The 14,032-nt window shown below is 37.3% G+C and overlaps 1 protein-coding gene across 7 annotated transcripts in view; it reads right to left on the reverse strand.

Moving 5' to 3' along the window:
- Positions 1-660: 660 nt before the first annotated feature.
- The window catches only part of MBNL2 (muscleblind like splicing regulator 2), a 164,052-nt gene continuing 150,680 nt past the window's right edge, over positions 661-14,032 (reverse strand). For all 7 annotated transcript variants that reach the window (XM_036301347.1, XM_036301348.1, XM_036301345.1 and 4 more), the window contains one exon: positions 661-3,430. In XM_036301347.1, coding sequence (XP_036157240.1) covers positions 3,303-3,430 — 128 coding nt within the window. In that variant the 3' untranslated portion in view covers positions 661-3,302. The remainder of the gene's footprint in view (positions 3,431-14,032) is intronic.

The following is a 14,032-nucleotide window of genomic DNA, read 5'->3' on the forward strand; positions in this document are numbered from 1 at the left end:
GTTAATGAAACTGATAGATATTTTTCCTTTTTGTTGAATTTATTGAACTGACACTGATTACATTATATAGATTTTAGGTGCAAATTCTACAACACATCGTCTGTACACTGTATTGTGTGTTCACCACCTCAAGTCAAGTCTCTGTCCATCACCGTTTATCCCCCATACCCTCCTCCACCTCTCTTCACTCCCTCCCCTAGCCCCCCATCTCCCCCAGGCAATCACCACATCGCTGTCTGTGTCCATGAGTTTTTTCTCTTTTTTGCTCAATCCCTCCACACACCCCAACCCCCCAAACCTGACAGCTGTCAGCCTGCTCTCTATGTATGAGTCTGTAACTGATATTTTGTTCCCCATTTGGTTATTGATGTTCACACGTCTTCATATTCAGGCAGAATCCTGTAGAAGAGGGCTGAATGTAGGATTTATTTTTACTTCTAATTTCAAAGAATACTAAAGATACTTCTAAAATGATCCTTTTAAGTTGCTTTTCTTATTTGTAAAAAGCCAAAACCAAAAGCGAAAACTATCAGTCTCCCATTTGAAGACCAGAGTTTGCTCTCCTCTGAAGTTACCAATTATTATCTCTGTGAATGTCAAAACCAATTCGTTTGGCTGATTATCCATCTGTCTCAACACAAAATGGAGGAAGATTAGAAATCCTTTTAAATGCTTCTTTTATTTCATTGGTTGTACATTGGGTGAGTGAACTGAATATTACAACCGAAACATAGAATTGATACAAATTAGACTCCTGTTTACACTGTAAGGTAATGAGTGAGGAAATTCTTTAAGTGTTACAGAAAGGTTTAGTAGAAATGTTTACCAGTGGTATGGCTAAAAGAATATTTCGGTGAAGTGCTATTATATCCTGAAAACCAAGAGTGAAATGTAGTTCCCATACAAGTGGTGAGTTCATCTCTTAACTACATTATTTGTTGAATTGCTATCTTCATGTCTTGGATATAGGTGATTTTGTTTTTGTAATTAAACAAAGCATTTAAGATTTATTCATCATAGTCAGACTTCTGAATATAAACAAACTTTTGGCAAATAATATTTATACAGAAAAATAGTTTTAGATCCTCTCAAATCCCAGAATTCTATAAAATTACATTATAAATAAATAAAAAGCAAAATCTGTTGTACATATATTTGTACATCTATGCATTTGCCTTGCCTCCTCCTTATCATCAATGGCATATTTATGACTCTTTGCATATTATAATCACAATTCTGGAAAATGGATATCATAGTAAAAATACAGTCCTCTATATTTGCTTGGGGATACAGGTGATGTTGTTGATGCTCATTAAAGGGCTGAAAATAGTTGTGTGCTAATGATTTTTAACATCAAAATCATGAAATAAAAGAAAAACAATAAAGACAATGTTACAACAATTAGTCTACAAAAATATTTCAGTGATTCACATAATTTACCTTTAGTAATGGATACTATGTATTCAATGAGTTTAAGTGAATTAACAAAGAATAAAAGAAAAAAGAAGATAAGTTTGAATGTTTTAGGCAACTTGTAGCATAACTACATTGTTATAATTGAGAAAATTACAAATATCAATAATACATAAAGATGAAACTACCAAAGAAATACAAGTTAGATACAATACTTTCCCACAAATTAAAACAAATGAAACAATATAAGCACTATGTAAGATTACACTTAGAATGTGATTTTTTATAGGGTTATCAAATCTATGATATAAGATAGTCATTAGACTTTGATCAACATTAATTAAAATGGTGAATTTCTTTTTTTTCTAAAAAAGAAATGATATGGTTGGTGCATACAGTTTTCAGAACAGGCTGTGAGGCCAAAATTTAAAATATTTTACATTCAATCTCAAAAGTCAAAATACTTCAATCACTAATATGTTCACAAAAAATGGATGTTTTAAACAATTACACATAATATTCATTTATAACAGCTGTTTCATTTTTTAAACAATAATTTAAAAACTACGTAGGTACTGTATAGCTATGTGCAACATATAAAATGTGAAATATGAAATATTTGGTACGATAGTGCTTAAAATAAACTTTAAAACAAACCTTCTGAACAAAATTTAATTATATCGCTATTACCTTGAAGAACAACCAAGTATTAAAAAAGTAAACAACATTAAAATATGTTTCATCCATATAGTATATATGTGTATGTGTATATATAATATGTATGTATGTACTTGTATTAAAGTTTTTATACTTTTGAGACATAAAATATGCTTTAAGGTGAAAGAATTAAAAGAACTATTTTTTTCCATGCTGTAGTCATTTACAACCCTTTAATCCAACTTTTTGAAATGCAGAACAGTAATGGATTTTTTATAAAGTGAAACTACCTACTTTTTGTTTACATAGTAATTTAGATTAAAGTCACAGTCAAATTTTCAGTGACTAAACTCAAACTTACTTAAATTAGAATATTATACAGATCTCCTCACCTACAGCTTCCTTATTTGACTAGGTTTTTAGTTTCGAAGAGTTATTCTGTAACAGGCAAATGGATGGTGAGTTTGAAAGACTAATCCATTAGATTAGACTCTTGACATGGGCCTCTCATTCTTGTCAAGCTGGATGAAGTCTGGCAAAATCTAGGCACTTCTACAAAGTCTCTCTTATAAAACAACTTTAAAAATATACTTGTAAAATAATACCTTCAAGACTTTGTTTGGTGGGGTATGAAGCTCATACCGTGCAAAGTTTCTTTTGCAATCTAGGTAATGTTATTCTAGAATCACATGATTCAATACGGCATCTCCAGGCAAACAAAATACCACACTTTGATGTGTCCCCAGTACTTGTGCTTGAATTTCCATTCAAATTTTAGACCTGCAGGACAGGTATCAGTTTTTTACTTCACTTCTCATCTTTGCTGCAGCATTTGTGTCAAGAAGTGAAACATACCCTTTGATCCAGTGGGGAAAATGAAATGACAGTCATTGGAGTTGGAATTGAACCTGCCCTTGGAATAGGTTTTAAACTACTGCTATTTGTTTATTGCTAACTTTGAAATATTCTGAGTCGAAATGAGTAAATTGGTTGGACTTTCTGCATCAGCTATAGTTATGGAGATAAGACAATATTCCTAGGACAGAAACTATGTTTAGAAACCCTTTCAAAGTAAACTTGATCCTTTATGTCTTTAAACATCACAGCTGGTCTCAGGTAGTTAACTATCTTAGGTTGGAATATACTAAGCATACCATATTTAATACTCATATAGGATATAGCAGCACTAGCTCCTTAGAGTTGTGGTCTGTCCAGAAGAACTAAATCTTTATTTAGCATGCAGTTTGTGGCAATTCTATTGAGGAGGAAACAGGATAGTATGTACAGTAACAATGTTTAGTTATTCTCAATGCAGATTCTTGGCATTCCATTCCATTTCTGCTGATTATTTCAGAATTATCTGTTAAAGAAAAAGATACGTGCGATTTAGACATTCTTCTGTGAAGGAAAAGAATGAGTTTAAGTTCTACTCTTTGAAAATAGGCATTTAAAAATAGGAATTTTCTTCAACTTTTCATTGTTTTGATGCAATTATAATTTTTCCCAGGCCCCACCCTTCATGGTGAAATTTTTATACTTAAGCACTTCTGCTGGGTGGCCACTGTACCAGTAAATGATGACTCAAATGCACAGTATTTTCTGTAAAACTGTGACAACATATATGTGGACATACAATGTGTTTAGATCCTAATTTCCTTTTTTTCATTTTCATTTCATATCATTTTATTGTATGCTCACATTATCCTTCAATTAATATTTGCTAAGGTGATCAAGGAATTAGTCTGTACATAAAAAGTTGTTTAGTAAATTTTAAATATTTAAAAATGTATAATCAATTATGTATTATTTATTAACTTACATTTATAATTCAAAGATGTGTTCCCATAAAAAAATAACTTTGTTCCCAAGATATAACAACAACAAATTTCAAACTCAGGGAATGTTCAAATGTCCCATATTAAAGAGAAAAAGAGATAATATTCCAATAAAGCTGTTATAACATTCTTAATAATCTAAAAGCACAAATACAACTAAACTATCAAATGCAAAAGATGGTCCGTAGAGTTTGATCCTTAAGTTCATTTCCAACTCCATATCCTTGCAAAGGACAGGGAGTTTGTCTTGTGTGTCCCAGTCCATAAATGCCAAGCTTAGAAGCGAAACTTTAACACATTCTAACAAAAGCATTTATTCTTTGTGTAATGCCTTGACCAAATTTTGTGCAATGAATAAAGAAAATGTTTGTTTACTAAACAGTCAAGAGTCTTTGTTTAGGAAATAACCAGTAAAACTTAGTTGTGGTCAACTAAGCTAATATTCCTGCACTCTGGGATCCACTTCTCAATACAAGCCTCATTTCTACAAGTATAATTTTGTGTACCCTCATGTTAGAATTCACACATGTGGATATTTTCACTTTTAGTGGCTGCTCCTGCAGTTTATATAAAAGTTTTAGTATAAACACTCAATTAGTTTCTCCCATGAAGTAAAAGCATCCTTTATTTTATTGGAATGTACAGATGTGCACAGAATTGATAAAAATAGAACTGATTTATATTAAACTAAACTAGAGGCCCGATGCACGAAGATTTGTGCAAGAATGGGCCTTCCTTCCCCTGGCTGCCAGCACCGCCTTTGCTCCCACCCAGAGCCGCCTTTACACCTTCCCACACTGCTCAGAGGCCTGGAGCTGCTGGGATGGTGCTAAACACCTGTGTTGCCACCATGGCGATGGCGCAAGTGTCCTGCCCCGCCCCCGGCCGCTTGGCGCCTGCATATGCAAATTAACTTGCCATCTTTGTTGGGTTAATTTGCATACTAACACCTGACTGGCTGGTGGGCGTCATGAAGATATGGTCAATTTGCATCTTTCTAGTGTAGATATTTATACTAAATGGAAACTCAGAACTTCAGAAACGATTATTCTTTGTTTTTCTTAAAAATTTCTAGAATTTAAAATTGATTGGGAAAAATAGCATTCCTTGTCTCATATACTGATAGACAAATAAAAATAATAAGATATGATTTATATATAAATATCAGTATTCTTGAATAATCATTACAAATAGCTAATATTCAAATTCTTCAGGTGGTTATATTACAACCTCACTATTAGATTTAGATTTGATGATTAAATAGGAATTATTCTATTTTATCCCTTAGCTTCAGTGATGCCTGCCTGTAAGGTTCCCAAATAAAAATGTGCCCCAGGATATCAAATCATGTCCTGTTCTTCTTTCTTCTTTCCTTTTACTTTAGCAAGAGTCTTTCTAAAATAGTGGGGAAAAAATCTTGTGAAGTCTTGAATGGATATGCAATAATATATGTTTTAATATAGTCACATTAAGGCTTATTAACTGAAACTAAAATTCCATATAGAATGACATTTCTAACCATTTAGAACAAAAAGTATTCACCAGAGAGTCCAGCAATGAGCAAATGTATATTACAGATATTAGTGAGAACAATGCTTTGGACCTGTATCTGACAAAGAGACATGACGGCCACCCACGTTTAATTGAACTGTAAATCAGCCTTGAAGTTAACTGAAAGCATCAACTGGACTCACCCAGACTTCTTTTCCCCTCTGCCCCAGGCTACACATGATCCATTATACAGATAAAGACATAAATAAAAATGACTGCTGCTACTATTGAACTCTCAGCAGTTACTACTGCATCACATCTTGGCTAGAAAACTCTACCATACTCTGGTCTGTGTCTTTGGCTATCGGGTGGGTTCTATATGTGATATTAAAAAAAAAAATGAGTCATGCTCCTCGCAGCTGTGAGCATCAAGAAATTCAAGAGCTTTGCTCTTAGAAGATAGGAAAGGTTTGAGTGTTTATTTTGGTGGTAGGATTTTTCTTGAAAATATAACTTGATTATTATTTTTCTTTCTGAGAAATGTATGTAACTTGTTCACACAATCTGAGGTAAGTGTACCCTGGGGTGAATTACATTCTGGAAATATAGACAGAACAGGAATCCAGATGAGGAGCAGTTACCAACGAAGTGCCTCTGATATAACTATTGCCTGTTTGATTTCCACTTCTGATGTTGGAAGACATGACAGGACAGGCACTGAGGCCCACTGGGAGGGCAGGACAATTCCCAGCTGGGAGGATACCTCTGGAAGAAAGACAAGAGCTACGGGTATATGCCGAGTGGAAGAGTGTGGAGAAGCCATTTTGAGGGAAAGAGAGATCTTCTGTATAGTTTGTAATATGGCTTTTCTTTAGTCAGATTATATTTTTAATTCGTACCAAAAACATATAATTTAAAATAAAATGAGCAGATCTGTTTTGTGTGTTTTCTGTAGTTTCTCCTCAGATATTCCTCCATACTAGTTCTTTATGGACATATAAAACATGTTTTTACATAAAAACTTCTTCAATTTCCATTGCAATGTTAATGGTCAAAAGGATCGAAAGCTTCAGAAGGTGCCTGAGTATTTGAATGTAGATGTAAGAGATAATTCCTAAAAGAACAGGTTCATAAATGACCCAGGAACATGGGCTATGAGTCTGGCATTGACAAACTCAAATTCTGAGCTTGTCCATTTAAAAAAATAAAACGTGTCCTTGATAGTGTGGCTGTCAGTGGTGTCTTTCCTGCCCTGTGCTTGTCAAAGCTGAGGCTGATAGTCAAAGTTCCTTCCTCAACCTCCAGGCACTGTGGCCCATGTTTTCCTGGAAGGGGCACTTGAAAGTTCTCCTGGGGTATGTACAAGTCAGAGAAATAGCCACCATGCGGGGTCCACTAAGAGTCCCCTCTCTGAAGCATCATTAATGTCTGTTTTAATTTTAATGGACTGCTTTTCCAGGGGGCACTGAGAAATTTTTACCAGAGCCTTAGGAGCTAGGGAAGTGCTGCCAATCTTATTTTGCAGACATGGAAAAGACAGCGCAAACAGTTTTAACCGGCTTCCCTGATGTACCAAGTGCTTGTACAGGCCAGCATGAGTGTAAAGATGTTAGCTCACTCTGCTTGCTGGCGTGGGAGTCCCCTCCAGGGTGTAATGACAGTCTGAGATGGGACTAGGGGAAATAGTGATTCCAAAGAGCATGTCTGTACCTCTTACAGTGCCAATGGAGGTGGGTGTTTAGACCTTCCCTGAGAGCTTGGGAATCAAGGAAAGGGTAGACAATAGTGTGGGGCCTAGAGCAAAGGGAGCCTGGAGCACTGATGGGACTGTCTGGAGGAACAAGAGGGAGAGAAATTGCTGAGGGACTTGTTGGGGCTGCTGGGCCACTCCACAGGGCACCCTGCCTGGATGGCCAACCACATCCTCTCCCAGGCCTCCTCCAGATGAGTGCTGCAAACATGTCTGCTCACAGCAGCAGAAGCTCCTACCCAAACATAGGGCTGCTGCCTATACTAATTTCCATTTATCTCCCTGATGAACTAGTCCCTCAAATAAGTATTATTTTGTATAACACAACCACGACAAAGAAGGGAGTTGAAATATTATATAGGACTAGCCAATCTAATGTGGTAAATCAAAATCTTGAACTGGAAGCATTATTTTCTACTAAAAGGAGGACACACAAAAATGGGAATAGCTGATGCCCACAAAATCGGCGATTCTATTTTTAAAACAAAAGCACATTTGATTTAAATTATGAGTGCTTTCGTAAATCTTCAGTGGACTATCTATTGTAACAAGAGTATCTGTGATGCAAATATGAGTTGCCTGCAATAGTGTCTACTTATCAACAAGCATCTCCTCCAGGTGGTTGGATTTAAGAATCTGATGATTCTGCTTAATTCACATCCATAAATTACTTCCATATGACCCAATGCACACTTAGTCTTATTTTTGTTTACTGAAGACAAAACATGGATGGCTCAAAAGAACATCAAATGGGTTGTTCTCCCATCAAATGTGTTATGGGCAGCCATTTAATACTCCCTGCATCCTCAGTGAAGTTCCTACCATTGACTCATAGTGCAATGGCAGTCTAGCTTTTTAAAAGAGGGCTGGGTTAGGTAATGCCTAAATCCTAAGCCTCTGGAACCAGGCAGGAAAGGGACATAAGTGAGTGGGTCAGGTAGGGAGTGTGGCAGATGGAAGGGCCTATGTTTAGAAGGAATGGAGTAGCATCTATGAAGCTCCAGCCAATTGCTACCTGCAGAAGCCTGGGCTCTACATTGCTTGACCTTTCCATTTTACAACTAAAGCTGGAAATTCAGCAACTAATTCATATTATGGGAAACAAGTCTGTGTGCGTCAACTTTTTGGGCTGAATGCAGCTATGAGCTGCTGGTTTGTGTTCTTTCTGAGCCTTACTTTCTTGGAGGAGTTTTCCACCAAGCCTGGATTACTAACTTCCTGAGCCAGGCAGCAGCCAAGGTGGTAGGCAACATACAGGGAGGCAGCAGTCACCACTGCTGGGCAGGATCAGGAGAGTAGGTATCATGGGAAGTTAATCCTGCAACTTTTCAGACATTGAATAGGTTACTTGACCAAGAGGCACCCTCTAGCTAAGAAGAAACTACTAGATATGAAATATGCATGTTGCCTTGTCTCTTCCAAGGTAATGATGCATTTAGGCAGAGCCATCCATATGCCCTGACCCTTGGTGGGCACTTGAAAAGACCCAACCCAAGTGGGAAATGCCCTTGGTTGAAAGCAAAGTAGTCTGCAGAGGCTGAAACACTGAACTTGAGCACATCAGCATCATAAATTTAACAGCTGAACTACCTCACATGTAACAGGATGCAAAAGAAGACAAATCAATATAGAATTTCCTCAGTGCTCCTGAGGTACCAATGTTAATACTTGATGCACTTTCCACCTTGTGGTTGATCTCCAGGAACTGAACATATGAGTACTTTTGAAATGTGGGAGCTTCTAGATGACTTCTAGAAATGTTCACACTTATGTTCATTACCAAGATTCAGGGACATCAAATGAGTTATCTTTTAACATGGTAGCTAAGTATGAACTCTGGTAAGAACTCTTACTGCTTGGCTTAATTGATAGTAAAAACATTTCTGTGAAAAGACAAACTGTTCCTATGGATCCAAACAATGAGAGAAGAGGAATCATGGATGTTTTAGTTAAATCCTCCCGTGAAAAGCCATCCACTAATGTCTCTGTAATGTTGAGTTTGAAGAGGTAAATAATATATACCTTGCGAAATGTTTGCGTGGCCTTGCCGGCATCTGAAGGAATCACAGTGGACCGGGATACCACTAGCATGGGAACTCAAATAGACACTTCCAAGCAGGGCTGCTGCATTAACTGGGTCCACAGCAAATCTGAATTTTGTAAGCACCGGGCAATGTCCCATTCATCTTTTTATCCCTAGTGTCTAAGCTAGGGCTGGGTACATAGGAGGTACTTAGTAATTGCTGGTCTGCACAGAGGGCTGAATCAATATTTACCGAGGACACAACACCGCAATGTGGGCATCAACAGAAAACTAGTGGACGATTCACAAGTGAGATGTAGCCATGGAGGCAGGAAAAGAACCTTTTAGATAGTCTATACATAAAAATTCCTTCCCATCCCTCCACTCCTGTTATATATAGATAAAAGGAAAAATATTCTAGGCTGGGGGAGAGTCACTCACAGGGGGTGGAAACATGGCAGATAAACAAAAATGCCACCGGAAGAAAACTTCTGGTTGATTTCTTAGAAATCTTTTCTCGTGGCTACAAGGCCCTGTTCCCTCAGGAAATAATCAAAGAAAGGATGTTTCACTATATTTTAAATCTATATCTATATCTATATCTATATCTATATCTATATCTATATCTATATCTATATCTATGTCTATGTCTATGTCCATGTCCATGTCCATGTCCATGTCCATATCCATATCCATATCCATATCCATATCCATATCCATATCCATATCTATATCTATATCTATCTATCTATCTATCTATCTATCTATTTACTGATTTCAGAGAGGAAGAGAGAGGGAGAGAAAGATAGAAACATGAATGGTGAGAGAGAATCATTGATCTGTTGCCTCCTGAACACCCCACACTGGGAATTGAGCCCGTAGTCGAGGCATATGCCCTTGATTCCACAGACTGATGCTCTATCCACTGAGCCAAACCGGTTAGGGCTCACTGTCTTTTTAAACAAAACTTACTACTGGTTTAAAAATAGAAAACTGAAAGGAATTCCTAAAATTTTGGCCCAGCTAAGGAAGCTTGCCTGTTGCTCACCATCCCGATATCTTTTTATTTATTCAGTATTCCTCCCTCCTGCAGTTTCTCCACTGTTTAATGTTCTCTCTGTCTTTTCCCCAGTACTCCACACATCTTCTCCATGGCAGCCACCACTGTCTAAAATGTCCTGATTTTGTCTGAGAGGCAAAACTTGTGAAGTATTTTGTTTGAAGCAAATTGTACAAAGGCAGAGGGACATTTGTACCATTTTTGGCTGCAAAATAAATCTGTACTTAATCATAGTATCGGTTACTAAAGTCAAATGCAAGTATCTTTGATTGGTTGATGGACATAGTTATCAGAGCAATTCTAATGATATGTATTAATAAATGAACAATTTTAAGAACTTTGGCCAATTTCAAGGCTATTCGTAAACTTTAATTGTATAAAATGTTCAAAGATAATTAGTGGTATATAAAAGACACTTTGAAAAAATACTCATATTTATTACTTAGGGGGAATATTGTCCTGAGGCAGTATTTGACCTGTTTTCAAAAGGGATTTTTATTTATGTAGAAAAGGCAAAAACTGGGGTTGTGGGAGAAAATTCTTAAATATGACAAACAATGTCACTCTTGAGAAGATCAATCTAAAGTTGGTTGGAATGTCCACAATGTTTAGCAGACCTTAAAGATATATAATAACTTAATCAATAAAGAAATTTAAAAAAAGATTATGTAGTCAGGATTACTGTTTTGCCCTCTGTCATGAATAGAAGGTTTACATTCAAAGCTCTAATTCCTCTGTTTTAAATGACATATCATTCTGTGGATGACTCATTTCTAATATTTCCCATTCTGTAATACTTGGACAGAAAGAATTTTCAGGCATACTTTCTAATATATGAAAATCATCATTTAAAATATTAATAATTGAGTTTTTGCACAAAAGGCAATAACCTGACTTCAATGAAGATTACTGACCAGGGTCCACATTGATAGTATCTGGATAAAATACATATACTTTACAAATTCTTGATTTAAGTAAGATCTTGCTCCTTGCATGAGTCCATGTCATATGTGGAAACATCTAGACTCTTGTGAGTATTTTAGTGAGGCCTTGATATGATCCTCTTCTCCACCCCAAACCCAGCCCTTCACAATCTCAACTCTCCTGAGAGAATTCTGAGGACCATTTCTGTTGCTTTCATGGTGAGATGGTGAGATGGGAATCTAGTCCTCAGATCATCTAAACATCCGTATGTTATCCAAGGGGGATTTTCACCTATCCTATATAATAAAAGCATACTTTGCTAAGTGTCTGACTGATCAGTTGACCTTTTGGTTGACTGGTCAACCAGTCACTATGATGCATACTGACCACTAGGGGGCAGACACTCCAACCGGTAGGTTAGCTTGCTGCTGAGGCCTGGCTAATCAGGATTGGGCAAAAGGGCCAGACACACTGTGGAGCCCTCCCGTGGTCCCTGCCCGGCTGGCTAGCCCTGATCGACCTCAATTGGGACTGAGTGAGATGGTCCCGATTTCCCCGATTGCCAGCCAGGCCAAGGGACCCCACCTATGCACAAATTTGTGCACCAGGCCTCTAGTAGGATATAAATGAGGAAGAAAGTAAAGCATATAAGAGAAGACTCATTTCTTGTACTTTCCCCTGATGCTACAGAAGTGTTTCAAACAAAAACACATTCAGGAGTCTTGTGTAATTGTTCAGGAAAAGAGGAACTACTGAGACCATGTTTGGACTGCAGGGGCCAGAGGCCCAAACAAAACAAAACCCCAGACTGGAAGGGCCACATGACAGCCAGGGACAGAGAAGTAGGCAGATGAAGCCACAGCATCCAAGGACAATGAGAAAGAGGGTGGGGTGAGTGCATCTGATGGTCACCCAGAAACAGGTCCCAGCTTTTTTCTTCTTATTCATCACCTGACATTTTTGTCTTCACACTATACATTACAAACACGCTCCTACTCCATAAACCTTCTCCAATGAACATTCCAATCACAGAATTCACCATATTATCATGGCTCCTATACCGCCAGCAGATGGAGAAGGTGAAAGTCTTTCTTATCACACACCTGTCTGGGGGCTTGAGTTACGAATATGCTTTTGGCATCTTTCTTGAATCTTTCAGATAGAGAAACCTCTGTGAACATGGTTTTTGGTCAGTTCCATGCTGTTAGCACAGTATTATCCATGAGCAATGTCATGAGTTAAACTATTGCAGACCAGTATAGAGGCTTAATCATCAAGTCCATCACTGTCTCTATAAGAAAATTATTTAAGGTTCAAGCCAGGTGATAAAGGAAATTTTGAACAAGCAAACTTTTTAAAAATTAGGGACTGTTTGCATATAAAATAAGGCTACATTCCTCTACTAAATCAAGAAACAAATATACTATTGGGGCCACACTATTTAATATAATATTCTAAGCACTATAGAAAATATTATAAAACCTTTTTATAAAATATTATATTTAGACTATTTAGAGTGAGATGATTTACAGCAAGATTCATAGTGAGTGAAGCTACCTGGGATTAAAAAGGCTGCCCAGCCATAACCGGTTTGGCTCAGTGGATAGAGCATCGGCCTGTGGACTGAAAGGTCCCAGGTTCGATTCCGGTCAAGGGCATGTACCTTGGTTGTGGGTACATCCCCAGTAGGGGGTGTGCAGGAGGCAGCTGATCGATGCTGCCCAGGTCTGAGACTATCTCATTGAAGGAGACCTCTGGACATGAAGGTAGAATCTAAGAAAACTTTTTTATACTGTTGAAAAACCACTTGTATAGAAACTGAAAAGAAATTTCCAAAGTATTCATTTATACCTGCTTTTTTCAATATTGGTTTTGCTTCCAGCAATACATTGAAGATTCAGGCCAAGAAAAATCACAGAAAGAGGTACTGTTGGATTCAACATAGAGTCCTCAGTTCAGTTCAATGCCCTGCCTTTGTACCCACTAACATTATGTTAGATTTAAGATCCTGGGCACATTTTGGCTGTATTATTCATTTTAACATTGGAGCAGAATATATAATTCAGCCTGCTAAGAATTGGCTTTTAAGACACTACAGGCAGAAAAGTAACCAAATTCTAGGATGCAGTAAAAGGAATGGTAAAATTAATGTTATGCACAAGATATGAAATATGTTTTTTAATCATCTTGCACGTTTCTTGAACTGGTGGGATGACGGAGCCACCTAACAAAATTGCCAATGAAATTTGTTTTGTTTTTAGTTCTTTGCCTCTGTGTTTGCATATGAGAGTAGGTTAACAAAACCACTCAATTATGTGTAAAATCATGATGGAAAGGAAAAATCAAAAGGAATCCTGGGGTGGAATTTCAGGAGGTTTCTCTGTGCCACCGACCAGCTTTGTGACCCTTCTGAGCCTAGCCTTAGTTTTGACTCTGCTTGTACCACATTGGCACCTCTGCCGCATAGTGGGGTAATTAAACCAGGTTACCATCTGTCCTCCCTAATAACTCCCCACGAAGTGCCAAAATATCCTAGTATAACAGATAGCAAAATGGAAACCAAAGGAAGAAAATATATAAAGAATGAAAGCTCCCACATTCTTTTATTTCTTTTTTTCTAATTGCCTCCCTCAAAGCTCAGTGGGCTCTTAATAAACTTCTACTCAGAAAAAAATGTGAAAATGTGTTGCCATCGAGTCAACAGTGGGCATCTGTATGGCATGACATCTTAGAAATATTTTTTAAATGTTATCTTTATTGTTGAAAGTATTATACTAGATGTCCCTCCTTTTTCCCCATTAACCCCAGCCACACTATGGTCTGTATGGCATGACATCTCCATATAGTCCCGGCTTCTAACAGACATACTTCACTGAGGA

Source organism: Myotis myotis, unplaced genomic scaffold (genome assembly GCF_014108235.1).
Source record: "Myotis myotis isolate mMyoMyo1 unplaced genomic scaffold, mMyoMyo1.p scaffold_m19_p_3, whole genome shotgun sequence".
Classification (NCBI taxonomy): Eukaryota; Metazoa; Chordata; class Mammalia; order Chiroptera; family Vespertilionidae; genus Myotis; species Myotis myotis.